The sequence below is a fragment of the Tamandua tetradactyla genome, chromosome 1, assembly GCF_023851605.1.
Source record: "Tamandua tetradactyla isolate mTamTet1 chromosome 1, mTamTet1.pri, whole genome shotgun sequence".
Lineage (NCBI taxonomy): Eukaryota > Metazoa > Chordata > Mammalia > Pilosa > Myrmecophagidae > Tamandua > Tamandua tetradactyla.
In genome coordinates this window covers 34,504,429-34,532,141 of record NC_135327.1, presented here as the reverse complement: position 1 = coordinate 34,532,141, position 27,713 = coordinate 34,504,429, and the positions used below count along the sequence as shown (strand labels likewise).

General features: G+C 49.7%; 1 protein-coding gene across 10 annotated transcripts in view; it reads right to left on the bottom strand.

Moving 5' to 3' along the window:
- Nucleotides 1-27,713, bottom strand: part of NINL (ninein like) — a 213,480-nt gene that overhangs the window by 73,441 nt on the left and 112,326 nt on the right. For 9 of the 10 annotated variants that reach the window (XM_077114056.1, XM_077114107.1, XM_077114062.1 and 6 more), the window contains 10 exons: nucleotides 25,970-26,036; nucleotides 23,461-23,651; nucleotides 22,427-22,579; nucleotides 19,891-20,061; nucleotides 14,499-14,635; nucleotides 12,620-12,760; nucleotides 7,006-7,180; nucleotides 5,887-5,997; nucleotides 5,189-5,269; nucleotides 1,454-1,562 (listed from right to left, as the gene is read on the bottom strand). In XM_077114056.1, coding sequence (XP_076970171.1) covers nucleotides 1,454-1,562; nucleotides 5,189-5,269; nucleotides 5,887-5,997; nucleotides 7,006-7,180; nucleotides 12,620-12,760; nucleotides 14,499-14,635; nucleotides 19,891-20,061; nucleotides 22,427-22,579; nucleotides 23,461-23,651; nucleotides 25,970-26,036 — 1,336 coding nt within the window. Of the gene's footprint in view, nucleotides 1-1,453; nucleotides 1,563-5,188; nucleotides 5,270-5,886; nucleotides 5,998-7,005; nucleotides 7,181-12,619; nucleotides 12,761-14,498; nucleotides 14,636-19,890; nucleotides 20,062-22,426; nucleotides 22,580-23,460; nucleotides 24,885-25,136; nucleotides 26,037-27,713 lie in introns of those variants that run through there. The other variant, XM_077114096.1, reaches the window with a different exon arrangement.

Genomic DNA, 27,713 nt, shown 5'->3' with positions numbered 1-27,713 from the left:
AAGGACCTCTGAAGTGCTGAGGCCACCGTGCCCTGTGACACTGAGTGGCAGCACTGCCGGACCATCCCCAGGGGCCCATGGGCAGCAACGGGCATGGAGCCAAGTGCCCCGAGAGCTGCAAAGCGAGGAGCAGGCCATGAAGCTCAACGCGGCACCCACCCTAGCTCCCTGGTCAGGAAGGGCAGCAACCAGCTAACCCCAAACTGTCCTCCAGAGGGACCACCCCACCTCAAGGACGGCTGTTGCCACCTGAAACCCCTCTTCCTGGTCTCCAGAGCAGCAAGATGCTTAGACATGGGTCCTCAGGGCTCTTGGCGCTGCAGGATGGGAGCATATCCAAACCTCAATGGCTTTGGATACAGAGCGAGGGAGCATGAGGCCCTGTCCTTTTCTAATCATAACTGAGACACACGGCTCCATGCATGACACAGGGTCAGGCACTTGGCTGCTGCGCTGCTCGGAGCTGCTGGGAAGATCCTGTCTCTTCTCCATGCCCAAGGCAGAGCACTTCCCTGCACTGTAGACTCACCCTTGGTTCTCCCAACATGAGATCCTACCCTGGAGCGGAACATCTCCCGACACTGCCTGGTATGGTGTCTCTCAAGCCCTCCCTCCTTCAATCCACCTGTGTCCTCTCCAAACACCAGGCCAAGTCATTCGGTGCATTTTAATGGGATTTAGTTTCCTTCCTCTATAACAGCTGTCACAGAAACGGATTCACACATCCAAGAACAATCTGTGCCAGACCATGAGTTACAATCTTAGCTGGAAGAATGCAGTTCCCGTGCTCCCCTTCCTCTTTCTCTGAACGCAGTGTCCATGCTCCCCGTCCTCTCTCTGGAGAATGCAGTGTCCGTGCTCCCCCTCTTCTCTCTTTGGAGAACATGGTCCCCATGCTCCCCCTCCTCTCTCTGGCAAATGTGGTCTAGCGCTCCCCCCCTTTTCTCTGGAAAATGTGGTCTTCCTACTCCCCCCATCTTCTTGCCTCTCCTCCTTTTGCTGAGATGCCTATTTGATGAATCCTCTGCCTCCGGCCTGTGCTGAGAACTCGCCACACAGTATCTCCTTTAGTCCTCACCACAGCCCCTTGAGGGTCCTTTGGAAACACACACTGCAGTAGATGCATTTCCCATGAGGTCATGATCAGGTCATAACCACTTCCAGCACTTATATCTAAATGTTAAATCAAGAGCACTCCACCAGCACTGCTCTGGGTTGCTGTGTAAACCCACAGCCTCAGTTAGGGGACCTCACCCCTGCAGGGCGGTCCAAGCTGGACTTGTGACCATTGGGAGACCAGGCCATGGTGACCTTGTGCTGTGAGCTGCCCCTGCCGCTGAGTGCCCAGACCCAAAAGACCCAAATGGAAGTCCTCTGAGGGGTAGCAAGACCCACCCACAGCCCCGCCAGACTCCAAACAGGATACAGCCACCCCTCCCAGGGAGGGCTCTACCTTCTGGGCCATCTCTCAGGAGCCGTGCTCCTGCGGACTGTGTGCCGTGCAGCCGGGCCCTCAGGCCTTCCAGCTCAACCTGCAGCTCATCGTTGTGGTCCTGCAGGTCCTGTCCAGGCAAGAAGAGAAATTGTTCTGGCTGCCTGTGGCCACAGAGCCTGCGGCCCAGCTTGGGCAGAGGGAGATGGTGGGGCCCCCATCCATATAGCATGGTCCAGCCCTGCTCAGGGCTTCTCAACAGAAGGCCGGCACATATCCACAATGTGTTAAGGCCACACGAGGTAATAAGCTGCAATTTCTGATGCCAACCTAAACACGTAAACTGGAGTTTTAGTTCCTAACCATTTGGTGAGTTAAACAAAGACAGGGCCATTTCCTTGGCTTCCCTATGCCTGTGTCGCTTCCTCATGCATGTGCCAGAGCTGGCATTGACCCACCACAGGGGAAACACAGAGTGAAGTATTTAGCTGTAGGGGGCCAGAATGTGGACAACTTACCTGAGACTAATCAGAAAAAATACCAGGTATATATTCAAAACTGCACAGAGACAGAGAGAGCACGTGTGCCAATGATGGAGCAAAGGGGATAAACTGTCAGCAACAGGTGAATCCGCACAAAGGGGACATCTGTGTTCCCTGCACTATTTTTGGTTTTGTAACTTTTCATAAGTTTGAAATTATTTTGAAACAAAAAGCTTCCAAAATGCTCCAAATGGCAGTTTGAAACAACTCAAGATGTCCAAAAGGGCAGAGAGGGGGAAATTTCCTGATAAACAGGTTAGTACCAAAACACAGACTATTTTGGCTGGTGTTTCAAAAAATTAAAATTTCAAGAACCGAAAATGAAATGAGTACCAACTCTTTAAGTAACAGAGTCGTGAAACCTAGTGCGTTAAGGTAATAGGTTAAGATTTTTTTTCTAAGGTTCTGAGTCTATTCAAAAAAGCTTAAACGGAAAAAAACAGCAGTGATGACAATCCCTGACAGAAAGTTGTGTGGCACATTCCACTTGAACACAGCACCCCACTTCCCCAACTCAAAACACATGGATCAAGTTCAGCTCACACCACACCATGTGTTCAAAGGACAGAACCAAACAGTGCAGGGAAACGTGATAGGGTACCCCAGACCCAGGGGCAGGGGTCCAAGGGAGACCCCCAGGATGGGGAGCTGTGGGCTCACTGCACACCACCACAGGCTCACCTTTATCCTCTGGTGTTGCCAAGGCAACGTGCATCAGGAACAAAGACCAGTTCTTACTTTAGATTGGAGAGAAATCAGTAAGAAATGAATTGACAATCAACAGTTCCTTAAAATTGAGCTGTTCTAAAGCATCATTCTGTTTCTCTGGCCATAGGGCACCCCACGAATTAATTACGAGCTTGGAGGATAGATATTCTCCCTCGCCCTGCCCCCACCTTCTCAACTTTCTAATCATGTACAACTACTACTGCATGACAATTGGTCAACTTAGCCAAGACCATAACAGCATCCCTAGAAACAATTACGGGGTTTTAGTGTGATGTGACTTAGAGTAATGACCTACAAGTGGAAGGAGTGGGACTAAGTCCGTGATCTGTGGGGAGTAAGACCAACCGCATCTACTGCCTCACACCACAAGGTAACTAAATATTGCTGCCCTGGTGAGATTATGCTAATTTCACTAAGCACATCTTCAGACAGTTATAAATTATAGTGTTCAACTAAATTGTGCTATAATTATTTACTAAAGCAAATCTGCAGGACTAATAAATGAGCAAACCATAAACGCTATTGGGATTCTGAGATTTTGCTTCGCATTCCTGTCAGTGGGCTTAGGTGTGGTGTCAGACAGCTGTAGTCCAAGGGTTGTGCTATTTGTCATGGCTCATTTGGCGATGACATCCAAATATGATTCTCGTCTCCAGAACCAGCCACTTCCATGTTATTTTCAAGGCTATCAGGACTCGACTGGACTAAAAGTCATTGCACACCTGGCTACTCTGACACAATGTCTCTACCTGGATTGCTGGGAGCCAGTCAGCCGTAGCCATCTGAAGAACAAGGAGGCGCCGGACTGTAACCACACACGGGCTTTCTCATCATAAAAACTTTTTCTGGGTTAAGTTTTGCAAAAATGAACTGTCAGGAAATTAAATCCTAACAGGAGCTTACTACTAAGGAACCATGAGGTAAATTATTTTACATATTGAAGAACTGTTCTGAATCATTAAAAATTAACCCAATTCAAGTCTGATTTGTTAGGTTACTATTATTGTAATTATTTTTGTATACTGAAATTTCTCAAAAAGGATGGATCCTATGGGTTGGATCATGGTGAGACACAACTGGCCGCCCGTCTATTTATCTGCAATGCACTGAGATGGGCATTTTCCTTGCAGTGTTATTCTTGAGCTCCAGGGAACACCTGGCTTTTTAAAACATTCCTCGGTCTCCCAGGGCACAGATGAGGAGGGAGGGGGAGAAAGGGAGACTCACAAAGGCCCCCAAGTTTGCAGTGCAGGGGTCCGACCAGTCACTGAACTGAGCATTCCAGAACGAGAAGGGGCCTGAGTCATTGTGACCATCTCTGCATCCCACAGAACAAGGCATAGACCCTCAAGGAGAAGGTCTATGGGGCCCACGCAGGAGAAGAACTCAGGACATACAGAGATGCTATTTGCCTTTTCACTCTCATCCTCTCACTTTCGTGCAGCAACATGCCTGAATGCAGAATCAAAGTGAGAATTCACCTGCCTTCTATGAAGCCAGCCATTGAAGAGATTAGCCAAAATGTAAAGCAATGGCACACTTCTCACTCAGTTGTCTTTCTTTTGGAAAATAGTTATCTTCCATAAAAATGTGTCAACTTATGAAGGTAACATTTTAAAAAATGAATTGATAAATATTTTTAAAAATTTTCACTTTAAATGTGCAAATATTAAGATAACCCACGTAATCTGCATTGACAAAAAAAAACATTTGGGGCCCTTGATAATTTGTAAGGGTGTACAGGGTCCTAAGAATGGTCGCTGCCACTCGCTGCCACCCGCTGCCACCCCTGCTCCGCCCTCTGCCTGCTGAGGTCTCTGCTGCTGGGCTGTCCCACTGTTTAGACTTAAGGTTACAGGCTGAGACACTCCTGCACCAATCGACAGTGCAGCCTCCTGGAATGGTCCACGTAGATGGTTTGGCCCAAGAAATCTTAACACTAAATGGAACGGAGACCGAGAGAACTCCCTAGATTGCACCTGAAGACAGAAGGGATGCTGAAAGCACAGAACTCCCCGCTCTCAGGATGGCCTTGGCCTCTGGGATACATCATGTGACCATGACCTGGGAAAGCTGGGGGCCCCAGGCAACTGGGGCATGAAGGAGGACCGCGGTTCCTCCTAGAGGGAGGAATGGGGGATCCGTTCCAGGAGCCAGGCCCCTGCCAGCCCCACTTCCCACGGAGGCCCAGGACGGCCAACCCCGAGCTCAGGGTGCATGCTCCTGGAAGGGCAGAGGGCACAGGGCCCCGGACTGTGCAGCAGGCAAGGTGGGCAGGGAGGTCTGTGGGCCCTGCCAGTACTAGAGGGAGGAGACCCTGCTCTGTCCGGCTGCAGGCCAGGCTAAGGGGTAGGCGAGGAAGGGGCAGGGGTGCATGAGGCTCTGTGTACTAGGTCCAGAACGAGGAAGAAGTAGAGCTCACAATGGCTTAGTGGGGGCAGGGGAGCTGGCTGGGGTGGGTCGATTCTCCAGCTTGGGGCCTTACCCTGCACTTGCGCTCATATTCCTTCAGGATGTCTGCAAACCGTTCTTCCTGTGGGAGGACCTCCCTGTCCTGGGGTTCCAGCTGGAAGTGAGAGAGGAGAGGACAACGGAGATGACCCCAGGCCTTGGGCACAGTGGGACCCCCTGGGGACCCTCCCTCCCTTCTTTCTAGCACTTCAGGTCTGCAAGCATTGCTGGCTTCACCCCTCACCTGGACCATCATCTCCAGCATCATCAGTCCCCTCACCTTGTTTAAAAGGTCTCGGAGGCAGAAGAGCTTTCTGGATTTATCAGAGTGGCTGGCACTCAACCCCTGCAGACTGGGGTCCACCCACAAGGCTCTGGGTCTGGACGCCCTCTGCCCAGGCCCTGCCTCCCACACAGCCTCTTCCCTCTGCCTCATTCTCCCATGCGGTGGGGGCAGGCTGGGGGACTCCTGGGCCCCCCCAAGAACCCCAGAGAGCCATCACTTTAAGACCTCACCACGAACAAGGCCTGAGTGAGCTGGCATTTCTGTGGCTTCCCTGCCTGGCTGCAGAAGGGAGGGAGACAGGGGAAGTTGCATTAATTTTCTCTCCACTACGATTTCCAGAGACAAACCCTGACTTCAGTTACCATGTCTTCTTTGCAGATGTCTGCCACCTTGACCCTCTGCCCAGAGCCCCCTGCCCTGCTCTAATAAACAGGGAAAGGACTTGCCTTGTCCTTCAACATCAACTCGAGGTCACTCTGCAGTTTTAGGACCAGCTTCTCTGATTCTGAAAGCTTCTCCACAACTTCGAGAATCTCCTTCTGTAAGCGGCTGTTTTCCTATGAGATATATGAGACATAGACACACAGACAGGTAGACAGATAATGGATAGATAGGTAGATAGTTGATAGACAGACAGATGATGGATAGAGATGTGTTGGTAGATAAATAAAATGATGTGGCAAATATTAATTTAATACAGCAAATATTAGCCACATCTGCATGGGATATGTTGGAGTTCTCTGAATGGTTATATTATTTTTGCAGCTGTCAAGATTAAAACTATTCCAAAATAAAAAGTTAAAAAAAAAAAAAAAAGACCTCTCAGGGCTTGGAGGGAAAGGGCAGAGCAGTGAAGGAAGGCAGGTGGGGATGGGGTCCTGGGACAATGGTAGCCCTTGGTCAGTGCTTCTGTGTCCCACCCACCCAGGTGGCCCAGCCGCTCATACCTGCCCCCTCCCCTCTTCCCAGACATCCAGGATGCCGGAACAGTTGCATCCCCACCTGAACACCGACCTCCACAATTCCAAGAGACTTGAGCCGTGGGGCGAGATGCAGGGGTGAGTTACGGCCATGGGCCCCCACCAAAAGCTTAGGTGCAAGCCTAGAGGTCCGTAGGGGGTGGGGGCCTGAGCTTCGGGTCTTTTTCCCTAACTCCATATTGTGTTTGTGGCCTCTGAGGGTGCAGCTGGAGGGGTGTAGCTGCTTCCATAGCATCTCTGACCACAAAGGGCCCCAGGTTGTCCAGGTTCCGTTTTGTAGCCCCCATCCTCTCCGCGGCTTTACTGCTATGGACCCCCAGGAGTGAGAATGAACCCCGCGGGCATCTGAGCTTGAGGTCACTGGGAAACAAGACACTTCCTGGCCACGGTGAATGGGCCTAGGCTGAAAATCCCAGGTGTTTCCTGACCTCTGAACTGTAGGCTTTTACTGCAAGTGGAAGCTTATCAGTCAGATACGGCCTGGTTGGGAGGGTGTGTGTGTGGAATAGGGGGGGCAGGGGATGGACCCCAAGTCATTGTGGACTCTCCAGCTGCCCGACGTGGTCCTGCCCCGGGCCACCCTACCTTCCAGGCCAGCGTCAGCCTCTGGCGGAGCTGGGTCTCCTCCTCCTGCAGGTGCTCGGCGGCCTGCTCCAGCTCAGCCCTCTGCCTGGCGCTCTGCTGCTGCAGCAGCTCGTGCTCCATCTCTGCCTCAGACCGGAGGAGAGCCAGCTGCCCTCTGTACCCCTGCTCCAGCTGCCTGCAGGATGTTTGCATGCACACACGCACACCATGAGCTCCCGCAGGACATCTCCCACGCCCCATGCCCACGCAGACGTGCCCTCTCCTGCACCCTACTGGTGGTGCAGCCCCTTGGCCTCACCCTGAAGCCCCAGTGCCTGAGTGTTTGGGCTGCTTCGTCCTGGACTCAACTGGCCCCCACCTGCCAGGTGGCAGCCATCTTTCTAACAACGCAGCAAGAACTTCCAGGGCAGGCTCCCCAGCAGATGCCTCATGGGCCTGACAGTGGATGTTTCTCCCTACCGCCTGGTTGATGTGTCAGCGGTAACAGCAACCTCTGGCACATCAGTGTCAGAGCCTCTGGGGCACCCCACAGAGCCTCTGGGGCACCCCACGGAGCACGGAGCTCCAGGACGCCCCAGGCAGCCTCCTGTTAGCCTGCAAATACCTCTAACCAAAGCACCTAAAAGGAGCCTCCCCCACCCAGGAATGGGCTACATATGCAAATTCCCAGGGCAATCCCAGAAAAGGGGAGGTGTTTTACTTCTCAGATTCTGCATTTATCTTCTGCAACAATCATTTCTGTATAGAAGCAAAATCAGGGCTGAATCTCAATCTTGTCACTGAAACAGCAGCTTCCTGGGACTGCTCCAACCTAGTCTGTCTAGCCTAAGATGAGGAAAACTGGTTGCATCCAAAGGCTGGGCGGTTTAATAATCCAGGGTAGGGGGCACCTAGGAACCACTCTCCAGCCCACAGTCTGGAGAAATTCCAGAACCTTAAGGAAAGAATGCCCAAAGGGAGGAAAATGCAGCAACGGCAACTGTTACTTGGAGGAAAAACAGCATGATAAATTTACTAATGTAACACTCTACAGACCTTTGGGATAGTTTTGAAACTTCGTATTTGATCGGATCACTCAACTCTTTAAAAACCCCTTGAAACATCCCACAAAAGGGAAATGGTTAAACAAAACAGGGCAGGCCCACCTACCGGGATGCTCTGCAGCCACCAGAAATGATTGTTGGAAAAAAATTTGTTGGGCAAAGATACTCACAACGTGTTGCACTAAGTAAAGAACAATCTGGTTATGGAGAGTAGATACAATGTGATACATCTTGAAAAGAATTATATGCATAGAAAAAGGACATGAAGGGCATCAAAATGTTAGGAGTGATTCCCCACGGGGAAGTAACAATTCTGGTTTTATTCTTCCTTTTATTTGTATTTCCCATATTTTCTATAATGAACCCATACTATTTATTACTTTTGTAATAAGAAATACCCAGCACAATCATAAAAGCTGTTTTTAGAAACCTACTGATAATTTTCCTTTGCTTAATTAATGGGTTAAAACCCAAAGACACCTGCATACTCCAGAAGGCCTGAGTTTCAGCTCAGCTGTACCTTTAGTATCCACCCCAGATGTCCCAGCATGAGACACCACCTTAGAGTTTATGCTTCTCTGAGCCCCAGGCAAGATACATCACAAAACTCTTCCCAGATAGGAGGGACCAAGTATGGCAAATCCTTACTGAAGAAAGTCAATTTTCAATTATTGGGATGGTTTGGAGCTGTATGCATTCCAGAAAAACATGTTCTTAAATTTAATCCCTTCCTGTTGATAAGATTACTTCTGGTGGCCACAGATGGAGAGAAAAACCTCAGAAGTTGACAGTCAGTGGGACCCGGAAGAGAGACCAGCAAAGGCCACCACGTGCTTTGCCATGTGATAGAGGAGCCCAGGACCAAGGATCACCAGCAGCCACCCTCAGAATGATACAGTCTTTGGAAAGAAAGCATTGCCTTGATGATGCCTTGCTTGGACTTTTCCTTGCCTTACAACCATGAGCCAAAAAATTCCCACTGTTGAAGCCAACCCATTGCATGGTTATTTCCTTTAGCCACAAGGAAAAATACAGTCACTCAAACAGATCCACCAAATCAATCTTAGCTTTTGGATGCAGTTGTTTAGTAAGCAAAGCTTTCTTCTTTGAATACTTTGAAGCTGGCCGGTAGTGGATGGGAGAAGAGGTCAGGTGGAAATCAGACCTCACTGTGAGCAGCCCATAAAGAGGAGAGTCCGGAGGTGGGTCCCTGAACGCCCCTTGCCCTCGCTAGGGTCTCAAAAAGGCAGCAATTTAAGATCCTCATGGTACCAACGAAAAACCACTAGAACCAGTGCTACGCCCCTGGGGCTGGATCCTAATGGAAACAGCAGAAATGAGGCTGGTGATAAGGTAGTTACAACAGCGGCAACGAGAAGGCAGGGGTGTCCAGAACAGGGAACAATATTCCAGCACCCCGGCTGCTGCTTTCTAACAACATTCTCTCAGTTACAAATCTGTAAAATGGTCTCTCTCCATAGAGGCTCACACCCATGACTGAACAGGGAGCCACGGGGACTCTCAGATGAGGGGATTCAGCCCTGTGGCTGGAGGTAGCCTTCAGTTTAGATATTCTAATCTCACCCTCAGGAAACTGCTTGGTCCAAAGTGGTAAATGGAAAACTCTGCAGCTGGGAACTGTAAATGAAATCAGTGGAATAAAGACCACCGATTGCTGACAAGACCAGAAACAAATGCTGGTTGTTTGCACATGGACCCACTGTACACTGTGCTTTTGGGGAGGGGGGCTCAGAAAGGGCTTAGGTTCCCGGGTCCCACCTGCTCTCCTACAAACAAGACCCTGGGGGGCTGCCTCGGCTTTTCCGAGTGGTAATGGGTGGGGGCGAATCCTTGCTTTTTTAGCCTTACCAAGCCACCCCCTTATAGCAATACCAGGTTTATCTATTATTTCAGGTTTGACTGGAAATATTTGTGATGTCTGGTGAAAGTATAGCTTAGACTTTTAGCTTTCCTGAAAATTACCCTTAGAAAGCTAGCATCCATTTACACACCTGTGAACATAATGCTCATGTGCATATGCATACTTACATGTGTGTACAAACACAATCATATGCACACACATGCTCACACCTATGCATACTCACACATATGCACACATGTGCACGTGCACACACACACGCACAAACACCACTGTCCTTTGATGCTACAGGCATACCGCTCACTGCAGCACCCTCTAACACATGCCATGCAGAGGATCGTGTGGGCTCTAGCCCACTCAGACTGTATCTCAGGCCCCTGCATTTGCTTTTAGCCTGACCCCACCCCCACCCCCACCCCCAAGGAAGGAAGGGGAATGGGAGGTGCACAGGACAAGTGAGGACCTGCCCTTCCCAGAGCAACTTCCATAAGATGGTGGCACGAAGAGAGGCAGATGTCCCTGACACTGCAAGCACGGATATGTGGAGACCCCAAAGGTAAGGGTCACGGATGAGGGCGCATTAGGCAAAAATGCCTTCCAAGCTGCCTGGCCCATGTTTGATTTCTGGGTATACTGGAACAGCTGGCTTGCCCCCACTCCTCCAGGACAGTATAAGGCAAGGACAGAGAGGACATGAGCTTACTCCAGGCCATGCTATCAGGTGACCATGGGCCAGTTACTGAGCTACTCCATGCCTTGGGTTCTTTGGTTGAAAAATGGGAACAAAACCACCATTGTCACAGGGGTGTGGCGGCAGTCAAGCAAGGCCACGTGTGTGCAGACACCAGGCACAGGGCAGCAGCTCCGTGCACATATATCTCTCAGACTGGAGCCCCTTCCTTGAAGACCACGACCACAGCTCCACATCCTGGGCCTCCCAGGGCCTCTGGGGAAGGAAGGAAAGGGGCTCAGTTAAGCCCCCCTGCTTAGCTGTGTAAACTCAGTGGGGCTGTGCAGCTGTTAACCCCCTGCCTATCATGACCCCCTTCGGACCGCCGTTGTCGTGGGAGCATCGTCCATGAGAACAGGCAGAGGCCATGTTCTCCTCCTTTGCCCCTCTCATTGCCCCCAATTTGCCTCAGAGTCCTTGTGAAGGGGGCAGGCATTTTGTTCATTTTGTCAGCTCTCCCCTTTGAGCCAAGGCCTGAGGGGTGAGGGCTTATGGCAGGCAGATAGGACAGGTCCCACGCCTGGCAAAGCATACCTTTCTCAGGATTGGGTTTGAAACAGGGGAGAGCGAAAATCCCTGGCACCTGGCACTGCCCCTCAAGGAGCATCTCAGGCGGTCCCAGTGCTGAGAGCCACAATCACACATGTCCCAGGACAGTAGAGGGTCCCAAGGCGCAGGGTGAAGGTACCTGGGGCCACGGGGTCCCAGCCCACATTCTAAGATCATGCAGACACTTGCTCACGGAGCAGAAGTGAAGGCAAAGCACCCCATGGTGTCTGTGTTACCCCTTTCCCCCTCTGCTCGCTTTGCTGAGCCCACAGCAGGGCTCGTGGTCTTGGCACACATGGTGAACTCACCCCTGTGCCTGTTAGCCTTGCTTGGTCATACTGGAGAGGAGGGTGCTGCCACTACCCCATCCCCCCGACAGGGACGGAAAAGACTCAGTTCACCCGAGGTCACAGCAAGGGAGTGCAGGGCCAGCACTCTAGCCAGATCCTTCTAGCCGCTCCGCCTGGCTGGAGCAGACCTGTCGGCCCCGACCCCACTTGGGCAAAGAGGCAGGAGGACAACAAAAGAGAGTCGCGGGGGCAAGAAACTGACTTTCTGTAGGGCACACCTGTAGCAACCTCTGGGCGAGCAGAAACTTCTTGAAGGTAAGTAACCAGCTGGGCTGTACCAGCGGAGCCTTCAGTAAAGACTGTTCCCCACAGTCCCTGTCCCTGCTGCAAACTGGGAAATCCATGTGGGCTGGTCTCCTCAATGGTTTTGCTTAATCAACCAGAGAGACAGGGCCACAAAAATAAATGAATGAATGAATAATAAATAAATAAATAAATAAAGTAAGTAAGTAAAACAATCCTTTTCTCTGGTCTGTCTGGCCACCAACCCTTCAGAAACCTCCTGACCACTGCCCTCTGGGGTTGACCAGTGCACCACTAGGGAGCCAGGCAAGGAGTCAGAGTTGGGTGGTTGGGTCTTTCCACTATCAGATCGCCTTCCTGCTGGGGCGCACACCTGCCCAAAGCCCCTCAGCCCTCAGGCCCTCACTCATCACACCACACATCTTGGTGATTAATGGACCCAGCCTGAGTATGACAGAGCCCAGTCACGAGGCAGGGAGAGAAGGATGTCCCCACAGCCCACAGGAGCACACACTGGGAGCAGCTGCCTGGTGTGCTGGCATCACCTTGAAGAGCAATGCTCTCATTTGTAATGCACCCTTCGCCTTTCAAGAAAAAACGAACCCGAGATTGCATTTCCCCCTGGGCTCCAGCCAGCCTGATCATGATGTTGGCCTTGGTGGGTAGCAGTCCCAGCCCAGGGCAGGGGGGGTAGGCAATGGGCCTGTCAGCCACCCTGGTTCAAGGCACAGGGCAGGGGGTAGGCAATGGGCCAAAGGAACCAGGTGGGAGAGTACATGACCCAGGCCCAGGTACAGGAAGGAACTCTAGCAGGACCTACTTGATCTTCTTTTCGGTGAGCTGCTCCAGGGCAGACTGGCACTCGTCCATCTCCGTCACGAACTCCAGGTTCCTCTTCTCAGCTTTGTCCAGATCCTGCATTGCTCTGTCACGCTCCTTTGTGGTTTGCTCCACCTGCCCTCTGCTCACACAAGGAGACACTGTCAAATGGAGACACTGCCGCTGGCCTGCCCTCCTGGGCCTGGCAAGCCCCGAGCCCACATAAGCAGCAAAAAGATCGCCAGTGCTAATGGGGTGCCGGCCATGGCCAGTGCTGCACTTGGGATCAAGGTGACACACAGTTACTTTGCAGGTGCCCATTTTACAGATGTGCGAACTGAGAGGGAAGCTGGGTGTCATGCAAGGAGCAACTACCGGGGAGTTCCTGCAGCCAGGAAGCCTGACCCAGGGTGCTGGCAGGGAGTTTCACCTCCAGCACCCCAGGACATTGAAGAGCTGATCTGCGGGCCCCGGAACCGAGCACCCTTCAGGGACTGGACACATGAGGGGAGGAGGCCAGTCCTGTACCCCTGCCTGGTCACAGCCCTGCCCTGGGACGGTCTGGTGTCCCAGCAAGAGCAGGGCAAACTGACAGGTCAAAGGGCAACCCTGCATGTGACCTCGGCTCAGCCTCACCCCTCGGCCCCCAGAAGAGGTTCTGTGCCAGTCGAGACACCTTTGGCACCCGCCACTGTGGGGGAAGTCTCCTCCCACTGAAGACACATGGAGTTTTTCTCCCGCTATCCTGCCAAGGTCAAAGGAGAGACCTGGACCCTAGCTTTCTCCCGAGGGCTGTTTCTGATCTTCTGAATAACTGAGCACCAAGGATAGAGATGCTAAGAAGGTTATACTGGCAGCATTGCTTCTGGTCAGTGACTCCTGCTGTGCCAGATGAGAATCTGAAGAGTCACCACTGCACCGATATCTTTACTGCATAGAAATTTGTTCTAATTGATATTGGCCTTGGTCTGGAACAAAACAGTGATGTGATGTGCATCTTGGCCAAGTTACTCAATCTCTCTGTGCCTGTTTCCCACTTACGGGGCATGAGGTTAACCTGAGACAGGTATGGCTCATGGCTTGCACAAAGGCAGATGGGGAGCACAATGAACTGCCCTGTACCCATTACCCAGATTCAATAATGATCAACTCACTACCAGCCTTTTCTGCAGCTTTGAAACAATCAACAGAAACACAAAAGCAACCTTTACATGACTGCTTAGCACAGGCGGCCTGAATGGTCAGCTAAATCAGAGCCAGCACCAAGCTAACGTGGAAGGGCATCACATCTGGCCCACAGTCAATTGTGCACTTTGTGACAATGTTTGAAAGTTTCTTCTTTCTATTTTGCTAGTTGGCTCCAGCATAGAAGCCTCCCGGTGTGTCTTAAAAATGCCTCCCTGGCTGACCAGAGCGTTTCCATCTCTGCCCAGTGAACTCCAGTGTCAAGTTTAAATCCTTCTCTTTGGAATCTTGCTAAAAGGGGTTCAGTGAGGACCCTGAAATACAGATTCCCAAGCTCCTCACAAAGTGGGAGGGAACATTGGGTGACCCTAAGTTTTGCAGAAATAAAACTGGAGGAGGTGCTACTGAATTGCTCACTGGCTCCTTAGGCCTTTCCCAGACCAGACAAACATCCTCACTCATGCACCGTGACCACACATCTACAATCTCAGCTCCATTCGAGAGTCCTCACACTGTGAGCCCCTCCAAGGGGCCAGAGAGCACACCGCAAAGGGGTGTACAAGTCCCACCCCAGGACTGATCACAGAGATGCACTCAGGGTGGGGAGGGAGACTGCCCAGTATGCCATTTGTCCTAACTCCCTTCAAGGCCAGCATGCACCCCAATGCCCACCCCCATTCCCTCAAGGCTCTTACTGCAGGTAGCTCAGCTCCTGACGGTAAGAGGCCAAGGCTGCTTGCTGAGTCACACCCCCAATCATCATGAGCTCATTGTCAAAAGCCCAGGTCAGCTCCAAAAGGTTCACCTTCTCATCCACACTGAAGTCGAGACTCTGGAAATAACAGGCCCAAGGGGCAGGACAGGATGAGTTTACTTTTCTATCATTAACAGTCCAGGAGCCAGATTCACTCCCTCTGGGGTAAGGAACACCTGCCACTGCTCCTGGCCCATATCCTCTCCCACTCCCAGGAACTCTGCTGGGCTGTTGATGACGATGGCACGATCCCACCATCCCAGCCCCAGGAAGCGCAGCCCAGGCTGGATGGAACCCCTCCTTAGTCACAGTGACAGACACAGAAGGCACATATCCAAGCAGACCCTTCATGAGGGCTGGGAAGAGGTCTCCCCCACCCCCTCTGTAACCAACTGCTGTAAGGACTATGTGAGCCACCTAGAGGAAATTGGGGGGGGGCGGGGGCTAAGAGTCCCACTGCCACCCCTGAGTGCTGGCATCTGCTCTCTTTGTCATCGTCCCCTTTGTGAACTCCAACATTCTCCTTGTGAAGCCATTTGAGTTGGGTTTTAGACATTTCACCCTAAAAGAATCCTGACTAATACCTCTATGCAAGATATGTACACACTGAATGATTTTGTTCGTGGAAAAATGATATATCAGAGAGGGAGCAGCCACAGCCAAAAAGCATCTCTGGAGTACAGCACCCTGTGCCTCTCGGTCTGGCTATGCTGTCCAGCTCTGCCAGGCCACTGGATGCCTAGGGCTCTGCAGTGGCTGAGTTTTGGCCCAGGAGGGTCTCTGCACAAGAGGTCTGGTATCCTATTTTCAAAGGCTGTCTTTGGTCTTCGCAAACAGGGAAATTATTTTAGAGGCAATGTGACAGACCCTACCTAGAGTTAAAACGTACATCACTTGCAGGATCCTGTCCTACAGAAATGCCAGTAGAAAGCATGAGGTTACATGTGCATCATAAATACCAGAATTTATGAGATAGGAAAAAGCTGGAGAAAACCTACACGCCCAACGATAGGGAAAAGGTCATATAAATTAACAATATGTACAGTATGACAGCAATCTTGCAAGAAAACATAGTAGTGTAAATATACGTTTATTTTATAAGAAAAAAGAAAATTCTGCAGGATGCTGGTGAAGTTGGTAACTGCCACCACTCCTGGGGACTCAAAGGCAGGGAAACTTTCTCCTTAACTTTATATATTTATACATTTCTGTCAGTCTGTTCGTTCATTTGTTTTTTTTTACAAAGGGAAGTAGAATTCAGCAATAAAAATAATAAACATTAAAAAATATTTCTATTTTGAAATAGTTTCAAATCTACACGACAGTTACAAAAATAATACAAACCCTATACAGAACTCCAAAATACCCTCACCCACCCCCAGATACCCTTCCTGATCCACCAACTTCAACATTTTGCCACCCTTGCTGCACTATTCCATCGTTCTATCATCTGTCCGTCCATCTGCCCACCTACCCATCCACCTGTAACACTGAAAGCAGATTATGCACATCATGCTCCTACAGCATACAATATCCACGCACATTTTCTATGAATAAGGATACCCACACCTTAGCTGCAGTCATCAAGTTCACGAAATCTAACATTGATGTTAAGCTTATATTCCATATTCCAATTTTTCATATGTACCAATAATGTCCTTTTGGGCATTTTCTCCTCCATTCTAGATTACAGTCAGTATCACGTACTGCATTCAATTGTCATTTTCTCTGCTTTTTTTTAAGATTGTGGAAACATATATACGACATAAATCTTTCCATCCCAACCCCTTTCAAGAACACCATTCAGCGGGATCAGTCACATTCATTCATGCATTGCGGTACCCTCACCATCATCCATTACTAGAACTTCCCCTTCACCCCAAATAGGAACCTCATACTCATCTTGCATTAATTCCCCACTGCCCTGGACCCCATTCCTAGTAACATATACTCTACTTTCTGTATCTATGAGTTTGCATAATCTGTAATATTTTTTTTGTGGTTACCATGTTGCTTAAATTTAACATCCTAAATCTATAACAATCTGGTTTGCTTTAATATCAACTTAGCTTCAGACATGCATAATCTATGTCCTATACCCCAAAGCCTTCCATCTTTATGTAGTTTTTGGCACCAAATGCATACTTATACATTATGGGTCCAAAACCACTGAGTTACCATTAAAATTCATGCATTTGCCTTTTAGATACTTTAGGAAGTAAAATGCAGAGTTACAAACAAAAAATACATTGGTAATGGTATTTATATTTATGCATGTTTTCTTACCACAGACCCTTATTTCTTCAGGTGGTCTCAGTCATTGCTTAGTGTCCTTTTCCTTTCAATCTGCAGAGTCTCTTTAGCATTTCTTGCAGGGCCAGTTCCCTGGTGATGAAGTTTCTCAGCTTTTATTTATCTGGGAATGTCTTAATCCTTCCCTCATTTTTGAAGACTGTTTTGGTGGATATATGATTCTTGGTTGTCAATTTTTTGCTTTTGGCACTTTAAATGTCTTTCCACTGCTGTCTCGCCTCCATGTTTACTTATCAAGACCACCTTGTATGTGAAACACTACTTCTCTCTCGTGGCTTTCAGAATCTCTATTATTTGACAGTTTAATTATAATGTAGTATAGTGTGAATCTATTTGTATTTATCTTGTTTGGAGTTCGTTGAGCATCTTGGATGTGTATATTCATGTCTTTCATTAAATTTGGGGAAATTTCAGCCATCATTTCTCTCTTTCTTCCGTTCTAGGACTTCCACAATGCATACAGTGGTATGTTTGACTGTGTCCCACAAGTTCCTCTGGCTCTGTTCACTCTTCTTCATTCGTTTTGCTCCTCAGACCGGATGATTTCAATAGTCTTATCTCCAAGTTTACTGATTGTTTCTTCTGCCTGCTCTAATCTGCTGTTGAACCCCTTTGGGGAATTTTAAATTTCTATTATTGTAATCTTCGGTTCTGTTTGACTATTTTTCATAATTTCCATGTCTATGTGCATCTATCATTTTCTGATTTCTTTTTTCCATGTTTTCCTCCAGCTCTTTGTGCATATTTAGGATCATTTTTTCTAAGTCTTTGTCTGGAATGTCCCAAATCTGATCCTCAACACTGATGGTTTCTAATGCTTTAATCTTCTCCTTTACCTTGGCCATTGCATCATGTTTCTTGGTAATCTTTTGTTGAAACCTCGACATTTTGATAATTTATTGGGGTACTACTGGAATTTCGACACTGAGGAGTCTTCTGGTGCTTAAGCTACTACCTAGCTAGCGTTATGACAGAGCTTTCCTTGAATGCCAGGAGATAACAACAAAAAAGGTAAAGAAAACACACATTTCCCAGTCTTTGCAGATTGCCCTGTGCGAGTACCCTCCTTCAGGGCTTATCCATAAAATGAGTTTAGAGAATAGCTCCAGAAGTATGGTAGCCTCCCTGATACTTTCTGCATATACATATTATCTTGGGCAAGCACAAGTGGCCCTGGGAATTCCCCCATTTATAATTTACACAGATAGGAATATCCCCTCTTCCCTAACAAGCAGTTCCCTTAAAGTCTGAGGAGTGGCACAGTGGGTCCTACAGCCAGCAATCCCTTGCCCAGGCGGCCATGCCTTGCCTGCTCCCCCACAGCAAGTCCGAGGAGGCAGGCCTGTAATGAGCATCCTGGTTCAGTCCCTCTGGCACCACCAGAAAGACAGGCTCAGGCATACATGCTCCCCTATGGGCATGAGGGTTACCCTGCTCTCTCCGAAACTGGGGCTGGGGACCCATGCTGGGAATGTGGGCTGGCCTGGTGCTGAGCTGGTCACAGAGGGTTGGTGTGGGGGCCCTCCAGGGAGCCAGGAGAGCCTACCACGTTTATGTAGACTTTTCTAGATTATACACTTGCCCTGCATAGTGGTTTGAAGATACAAATTCCAGAAAAACATGTTCTTAAACTTAATCCATTCCTGTGGGTGGGAACCTATCCTAAGTAGGACATCTTGACAAGGCTACTTCAGTTAAGGGGCAGCTCACCTCAAACAGGATGGGTCTTAATCCTATTATCAGAGTCCTTTATAAGCAAAAAAAAAAATTGAAACAAAAAAGAGAAAAAGCCACAGAGGGAGCAGCCAGAAGCTGCTATCAACGGAACCTGAAAGAGAAAGGAGAGGCCAAAAGAGGTTCCCCTGTGCCCTGCCACGTGACACGCCAACTCCAGAGCACCATGTCTTTACAGAGCGAGTACTGTCTTGATGATATCTTGATTTGGACTTTTTTCCTAATCTCAAAACTGTGTGAATAAATTTCCTTTCCTTAAGCCAAACCATTGCCTGGCATCTGCCTAAGCAGTCAAGGAAACTAAAATTTCCCATGACTGCAGTCCTTAACTGTTTTTTGGGGCTTTGAGAAAAATGTTTCTGCCAGTTCTTGCTGGTTGTGCAAAGCTTCTGGGGAGAGAAAGGGCCCTTGAGCATCTCACTCTGCCATCTTAACTGGGGTGGGTTATAATAAACATGTTTTAAAGGGAAAGGCTTGGCTACCAGCCTGGCACCAGTGGGCTGGGCCCAACGGCTGCCCCATCGACAGGCACTTTCCACCCTGCATCCTTCCCCATTCACCCTGCCCTCTTATCCAGAGCAGAGCAACCCCTAAGCTCCTATATGTCTGGAGAAATATGACTTCTTGAGGAGATTTGGGCTTGGCTGAGGGCAGCCTCCTGAGCCAGCATGTGGAAGAAAATGGAGGAGTGAGGAGAAGTGGCCAGAACGGAGGGGGGGTCTGATGGGACTGGAGCCCATCAGGGGAGGGTTCAGCAGTGCATGAGTCCTGGTGGTCGGGGGTCTCTTTCTGGAATTTCGGTTCACTCAGAGCGCGTGGCCAAAGAAATGGAAACGCACACACTTCCATGACAGTGACATCCGAACACAGAGACGTGTCCACCTTGAAGATGAAGATTCTCTCCAGACATGTCTGTAGGTTTTACCCCCCACATCCTGGTATTCAGAAAGTTTCAGACGGTTAATGTGACATTTGGGGGAAATGACTTAAGATACTAAAATCTCCCTTCAGAGAGGCATTTTTTCCAGACTGTTTTCTCTGTATTTCATTTTCTTTTTAGATTAAATTTTCCTGTATCTTAATATAAAAAATAAAGAAAAATGTGTTTCCAACTGCACTTTGCTGTATGGGGTTCTCTGCTGTAATGAGGTCTCTGCAAGATCAAGCACAGACAGCACCCCCTGTGTGTGTCGTGGGCAGATGATATCCCAGAACCTCACAGCACCCCCAGCCCGGCCCCACCCAGACATTTCCCACTGGGGCAGCCATGACAAACCCATCCCAACCTGCAAGATCTCCTTGCCGTTCTGAATTCCTTCCCGCGCCCACATGGTGATGACCTGCTCGGGGAATGCAAAGCCAGTGCCGTCGTCAATACTGGAGAAGAGCCGCAGGTCTGAGCAAAGGGACCCAAGGGACGAGGTCGTGGTGGTTCGGACAGCACTGTCCTCCACAACCTGCACAGTGGGAACAGAAGGGGCCACCGTGTCAGTCTGCTGGTTGTTAGTCTCTTGTGGTAGCATATCCACAGTGCAGAGAATCCCACTGTAATCATTTCTGATTGTATAATTCAGTGGAATTAATTACATTCACAATATTGTGCAACCACTGCCATCATCCATTACCATAATTTTTCATCACTCCAAAGAGAAAAGTCTGTACCCCTTAAGCATTAACTTCCCACCCACCTACCCCCAACCTATAGTACCCTGTTCTCTGCTTTCCATCTCTCTGGATTTGCCTATTCTTAATATTTCACATAAGACAAATCAGACAATATTTTTTCTTTTGTGTCTGGCATTTTGCACTCAGTGTGATATCTTCTTGTTCTGTTTATTTATTTTTTATTAGAGAAGTTGTGGGTTTACAGAACAATTATGTATAAAACACAGGATTTCCATGTACCACACTTAACATCTTGCATTGGGGCAGTACATTTGTTATAGTTCATGAAAGAACATTTTTTAATTGTACAATTAACTCATTTTCCAGAGTGTTTACAGCTGGTTAGTCACTGTCTCTCTACAGGTGTGAGCTCACGAGGGGAGGGCCCTTCTGGCCTGTTCTCAGCCGTGGCCTTGCTGCTCGATAGTGAAAGAGTGTGAGTGTTACTGAGCACTTGCTTGGCTTGCTGGGTGCTTCAAGTAGGAACTTCACAACCCTGCAAAGCAGGGAATTTGCTCCACGTACAGAAGGGGAGAGGGCAGCTTGAGGAGGTTTTCTGTCTTGCTCAGGGCCACTTGTAGAGAAGCTCAGTTGCATCGTCCCTCCCACCCACTTCCCTTCTGAGGACTGTGAGCCGAGAAGGTGCCCCCCGACCAGGCCCACTGTCTTCTCCAGGGATCGACAGTAGGCAGGGCCAGACCAGTGGGCACCTGCAGGACCCGACATTCTCTATCTCGCAGCACCACAGGGCTTCTGGCTACCCGCCACCCCAGCTTCTACCCCAAAGGGCCAGGGTGGATGGACAGTCCTGTGACAGCAGGTACCAGGAGAAAGGCAGGGGCCAAGGGCTCTGCAGACTAAAGTCCCTAGAACTCATCCTCTCCCCACATCCCAAAATGTGCACACACAGGGTGGGGGTGTGTACAATGAGGATATGTGTATATGACAAGCGTGTATTGTGTATATAGTGTGTATATTCTGTGTGCATAGAATGTGTATTTTGTGTGCACAGCTTGTGCAGTGAGTGTGTGTGGTGTTTGCCATGCATGCATGAGTGCACAGGGAGCACAGATGGTGAGGGAGGAAAGACACCCCTGCCAGCAGTGCCAGGCAAGAGCAGAGATGGCCCACTGTGGCTGGGAAGGACAAAGAGGCATGGTGTGCCATGAGGGACAGCCCTGGGGGCACCTTGAGCCACATGACCCTGGGCCAGCCACCCCCACTGCAGAGGGGGGCTGTGCTGGGGGTCAGACTAGTTGGCTCCATGTACCACACAGGAGCCCAGGCACCCATGGGTACATTCACGGGGGGTCTGGGGCACTGGAGACACCAGGCCCAGCCCACTCGCTGTGTGCACAGAGGTATGCAGGCCCCTCCACCTCACCTTGAGGAACACTAAGCACAAGACACAGTGGGACTCTGTTAGGCTCCCTGGGGCCTCATATGGCCTTTCCTGAGTGATTTTCAGGTACACCAGTAGAGAACCGCGCCACTGGTCCCATCACCTCCCAGGCCTGGCAGGGCGGCCAGCTCTGTGGTGGGGGCAGGAAGCTGCTTGGGAAAAACGGAGGAAAGTGCCAACAGCTGCTGGGCAAAAGCACGACACAGAGAACTGTGAATATCTGCTACGTGAAGGTCAGATTGTTTCTACAAAAAGTAAAATTCAGGGCAAGCCAGGAGAGGACAGGCCAAGGGGGACTTTAAGGACTAACCCCAGAGGCACAGGGCTCCCCTTCGCGGACATGGACTGCCCGCCGTTTCCCAAGGAGGGCGCAGAGAGTAAGCTTCTTCACAGGACCTGCTGCGACCCACAACTGAGAACTCGTGGGAGGATATAGCCGTGCTCCCACGCTGTGTGTTGCCTTTGCAGTCCTCCAGCACCCACCTTACGGGGGAGGCTCCACGAAGGTGACCCACCCAGCCACACCTGACATGCAGCAGCAACAGGATTCTAGAATCTCATTCCAGACCCCCCCAATGGCTCATAACTGCACCTGCCCCATCTGCCGCCTAGAAAACTGTTTTCCAGGACAGTGAAAGAGTGAGACATTGGACAGGTGGGGGGGCTGGGCGGGAGGAAGACACCAATGGCATCACCGTTACCCAGAGCCTGACAGCACTGACTGCTGTGGCTGGGGTGTAACTGTCCTGCTTTACCTGGTAATGAGACCATGGCCGGCAAGGTTTGACCAGTGCGGAAGATTCCAGAAAGGAACTGGGCCCATGACTGAGCAGGCCAAGCTGGAATTCCTCAAGACTGACCTTGCCGTCCCCATCTTGGTCCAGTTTATTGAACAGGTCTTCAAGTTCCTAAAAAAAGTGACCACACCTCTGGATCAGGACAAGATGCTTCACCTGGCTTCATCTACTCACTGACAGCTCGGCCAGATGCCACATTCACCCAGGGACAGCCCCATTCCCTCCTTCTCCATTGCTCAACTAGGGCAGCTGGCCCTTATTCAAACTTCAAATCACCTGGGTGACCCCTGGCTGTACTTCCCCAAGGACTCCCCTCTGTCATGTGAGCTCTGTGTGACCTCAGCTTTCAGATGGCCTTGCGAGTGTCCTAAATTGCACAAACACCTGTGCAGCATCCACTGCGCCAGGAAGGAGTCCCTGTTGCAAGGGCAGCAGAGTTGAGAGGATGTTAATGCAAGTGAGAAATGCCACAGTGCCCCTTTGTGTACCCGCCTGTGCCCCTCTCCAGTCCCAGGAACAAAGCAGGAAGGGGAGTATGTGCTGAGGAGTGCAGGCAGGCCCATGAAAAGGACCCATCAGCCAGGAAGAGAAGCAGGGAGGGGGGTGCAGGGAGAGGAAAGAACATTAGTGAAGCTTAACAGTGCCTGGCATGCTTGGGAGCTGCAAGTGAGGCTGGGCCATGGTGAGCCGGGCTGGGGAAGGTCCTGGGGGTTGGGGAAACTGTGCCCCAGGGGTGGTGAGAGGCAGGCCAGGGAAGGTGCCAGGGGTTGGGGAGATTGGCTTCTGGGGAGACTTGGGTCCGGGTATGGTGAGCAGGCTAGGGAAGGTGCCAGGGGTTCAGTCTTTGTCAAAGATTTAGGACCCATCAAGGGATTTTAGATGGGAAAGTGATACAAATCTGAATCAGTGTCTGCAAGGTAAAGGGATTTCCAAACCCAACACCAAATTGTGATCATTTCGGAAAGTAAGGCATCTGGGGGCCCTGCTCTTACCTCTTTCTCAAGTCCTTGGAGCCCAATGTTCTGGCAGATCAGAGCCAGCTGCTGCTTGCTGAGGTGGCTGCTGCTTCCTACTCCCAGCTCATCCCAGATGCCCCGGACCTGGCTCTCGGACATGTCCAAGGCAGGGCTGCCAGGCTTGCAGGGGCTCCCAAAGGTGTTGGGGAGCCAGGCTCGCAGCTGGCCTGAAAGGTGGGAATACCAGGCTTATACATGGTGCATCCAGAGGGGAGTGCGGGGGAAGGCAGGCCAGTGCTGGATGCACAGATGGACGGTGGCGCAAGCAGACGCAAACAGGAAACCATCCCAGGTGGAATCTCCGTGTTCTGTACATTTTTTTAAAATCGGATAAAATGTTGGGGGGAATACCACTGCACACAGGGCAAGCTTTCTCTGGAGGGCAGCAAAGCCCTGGGCCCGCTACACTCAGGACACTGCTAGCCATAGAAGAGGGCTGTACTATCTGTGTTCACAGTAAAAAGGCTAACTTTTAAAAACTAATTTGTAGAAACTCTCCAAACCTCCCCAAAGTCAAGAGAACAGTGTCGTGAACCCCACGCCCCAGCACTCAGGCTCAGTGAAGGCCAAGGCTGCTGCACCAGATTCCCCTCTCCCCTTTAATTCCCTTTTTGCTGTTGCCAAAGAATTTTAAAGCAAATCCCAGACAGTGCCTTTACTCCACCTAACAAAAAAAACAGTCATTTCCCAAATTGTTTCAAAAATGTCTGTCTGACTTGGTACCCAAACAAAACTCTCAGAGCACATCTAGTAATTTCCTGTAGGTGCTTTAATTGCAAAGACCTCTCCTGATGCCTGACCCTGTACTGCTTAAGAAATTGGATCAGTTGTTCTGCAAAACGTCCCAGACTTGGATTCATTTGCTTCCTCAGGTACCATTTAACTTGTTCCTCTACCCCTAACGTTTCCTGCGAACCTAAAGTTAGCATCAAAGGTAGGTTGGGACTCAGTCCTGGCTTTCTGTTTGCTTTTTTTGATAAGAACATCTCACAAGAGATCCATCACGTCACATCATGGTTAAGGTGCTAAGCTTTGGCGGTGGATTCTTTGGTCAGCAACAAAGGTGCTGAATCTTAGAGGAGACAACTTGTAGAAGAGGAGCAACACCAGGTGTGTCCTGGAGGAGTTATCTGTGACTGAGCTGCCTCGAAACCAGATGTTCCCCTCCACAGCCATCCACACAGCCATGTCAGTAAAGAAGAAAGGCTCTTTCTATGTAATGTGGACTTGAAGCCTATCCAAGCTCCTGTTTAGCAGTCTGGAATTTTCCAGTAGACAAACCACCTTGTAGTGGTAGTAAAGTCACCGTTACACAATGAGGGCCAGGCCTGTGTATGCTCTAAAGGTGCTTGGGTCAGGTGGGAGAAAAGACAAGGAGAGAGCAAGACAAGAAAAGGCACCTCTGGGCGGGCCGCGGTGGCTCAGCGGGCAAGAGTGCTTGCCTGCCATGCCGGAGGACCTCGGTTCGATTCCCGGCCCCAGCCCATGTAAAAAAACAAACAAACAAACAAAATATAATAAAAAACAAGAAAATGTTTCCCTTTCTTCCTCCCTTCCTTCCTTCCATCCTTCCTTCCTTCTCTCTGTCTTTCCTTCCCTTCCTTCCTCTCTCTTTAAAAAAAAAAAAAAAAAAAAAAAAAAAGAAAAGGCACCTCTAAGATCCCTTCCAACTTAAAATATTTGAAATTCCAAAATAAAATGTGTAAGTGATCCTCATACTGGGATTTATTCCTCACAGTTGCAGAGGAGGTCAAATAAACAACTGGTGGTTTAGCAGGAGTATTGGGGGATGCACTGTGTGCTCTAACCTGGAAATGGGAAAGGTTTTATTTATGGCTGGAAAGAATCCAAATTTCAAAACCAGGTCTCTAGGTAGAGTGCCAAAATCACTCCATGACTGACCTTCTCTTGTTAAACTTTCCTTCTACTCTCCTTGACTCAGACTGTAAGTCTAATTAGACTAAAGCATGACAGCTTAACCTGTTCTTTCTCATACAAAGTGGACTATTTACTTTGTCCAGCAGCGCAGATGGTAACTCTGGCCATTTCCCAACATTCACTGAAATAAAAGTTGAACAAAACTGGCCCTTGAACCCAACCTGTCAACAGGGGGCTTAATTTCAACTGTACTTTCTTATTTTAGCAGAAACCCAGGTCAACTGTGGCCCTCTCTCTCCAAGCTCAGTTTCCGGCCTTCCTGCCCTTGGTGAGCCTGTGGCAGGAGGCGTCTTCAATGCCAGATACCCAGAGGGCAGTGACGGGCACATGGGCTGAGTAACATGCCCAGCCCAACATCCTGCCAGGTCTTGTCACCTGCCAGCCAAGGCCTTCTGGGGCCTGCTGGGCTGCTAAGGCCTATTGGGACCTGTTGGGGCCCGTTGGGGTTGGCCGGAAACCAGGCCAGACCAGGGACCAAGACCCGAGGCCAGACTTGACACTGGGTGAACAAAGGTGGAAGGCACCAAACAGGAGGCAGGGGTTCTACCTTGAGCTTCAAACAACTCATTCTGAGGTTCTTTAGCACTGTTGGCTTCTTCATCGGACTTGAGACTCTGTGAAAAAATGTAAAGAGAAGGATATAAAGCTCTGAGGCAATGCCGAGGCTGATGGGGTATGAAGAAAAGATGGAGCAGTGCTCTTTGGAGTGGGACTGAGATGAGAGGAAGAGGACCAAGAGCTCGGTGTGAAGGGCAGGTTCCCGGAAGAGTCATCTCTTGGCCTCTTTGATAGGTGGCTGTAGGACACAAGCAAACCACCACACCTATGCCCACAGAGGGAACGAGCCTGAGAGCCTGGCACAGACATGCTCACGTGTGAGCAGGGACTGACCTGGTCTACAACCTGGCTACGTCTCACAAGTGGGGGACTAGAAAGTGCAGACCAGGGCATTTTGTGTGCATAGGGTTCCTCAACATGTACCACTGGTAGTTCAAATTTTAAGGAAAATCAAGCACTTATCCTAGTTCAAAGGAAAACACTCCCTAAATCAGAGTCTCCTTGTGGTATGGGCTTCAGACACCAGTGAGAACAATTCAGCCACTGGATTCAGTCTCGAAAACAAGGCTTTCACCACTGTTGCGCCTCTTGCTTCCTGGCCCTAGTCATCATGTCAGTCCAGCAAACAAATGGAAGGACAGAAGGGTCTCTCTGTCCCTCCAAGGGGCTCCTGAACAGCATGACACTCAGCCAGTAACCGAGGATCTCTGCAAACGTGCACCCCATACAGGACGTGGGGACATCAAGAACCTGTGTGATCTCAGGAAAAATCTCATGGTCTAGGCTCAGGACTCCTCAAAGCAGGCACTGGATCTCAAGGAGCAGAATCTGAGAGCCGGCTAGGAAAAGGAAAGTGTGGAATCCAGCTTGTGGGCATAAGAAGGGACCTGAGGCCACCTTGCCCCACACATATGGCTTTCTCTGGAGAAACTGAGGGCCAAAGAACTCAGGTGGGAAACCTATCTCCACAGCACTCACAGTCTTGAACTTAAAGGACAAGTTAAAGCAACACCAATACCTGACCCCACCTACACAATGCATTCAATCTTTCCCATGTTCAAGGACCAAAGAGGATTTACAAAGCAGAACAGCCACAACGAAGATGGAGTGTTAGGAGCCGAGGAGGAGATGAACTCGATCCTCTGTATCTGAGGTCCAAATTTAAAAAGGAGAATTAAAAAGCAAACATCTGAATCTACTGGTGTCACCCAGGTGTAGCTCAGGCCTGGAAGCAGAAACACTAGGATTGAAACATGTTTGTTTTCCCTCTTTGTCTCAACAAATGTTAAAAATATAAACAAACTGATCTGGACTCCAAAGTTGTCTTTTTAAAGATAAGCTCTTGCTACAGCTCCATCTTTCAGAGACTAACATCACAGAGAGCAGAAATCAGGAACCTTCTAGAATCCTTGAAAATGAGTCTAAAAAGTCCACGTTTACATAATTCCTGATGTGAAGTACAGGGAGAATTGGGCAACCAGCCAGTTGCCTGGACCAAACGAAAGACTGGAGGTCCTTGAATGACTTCCCCTGCTACAGAGAGGATTTGGCACCATCTGGAAAGTTTATTACGAGTATGGGCCTCGGTATATACAAAGTCTCCGAGGCAGGTGAGACTGTGGGGATAGTACATCCAAATTCTCAACCTTGAGGCGTTCTCCTTTTTAAATACTCGGCAAATTAATATTTCATTACTGGAAAGCCATGCAACTATCTTTTTCACAGCACTGGAG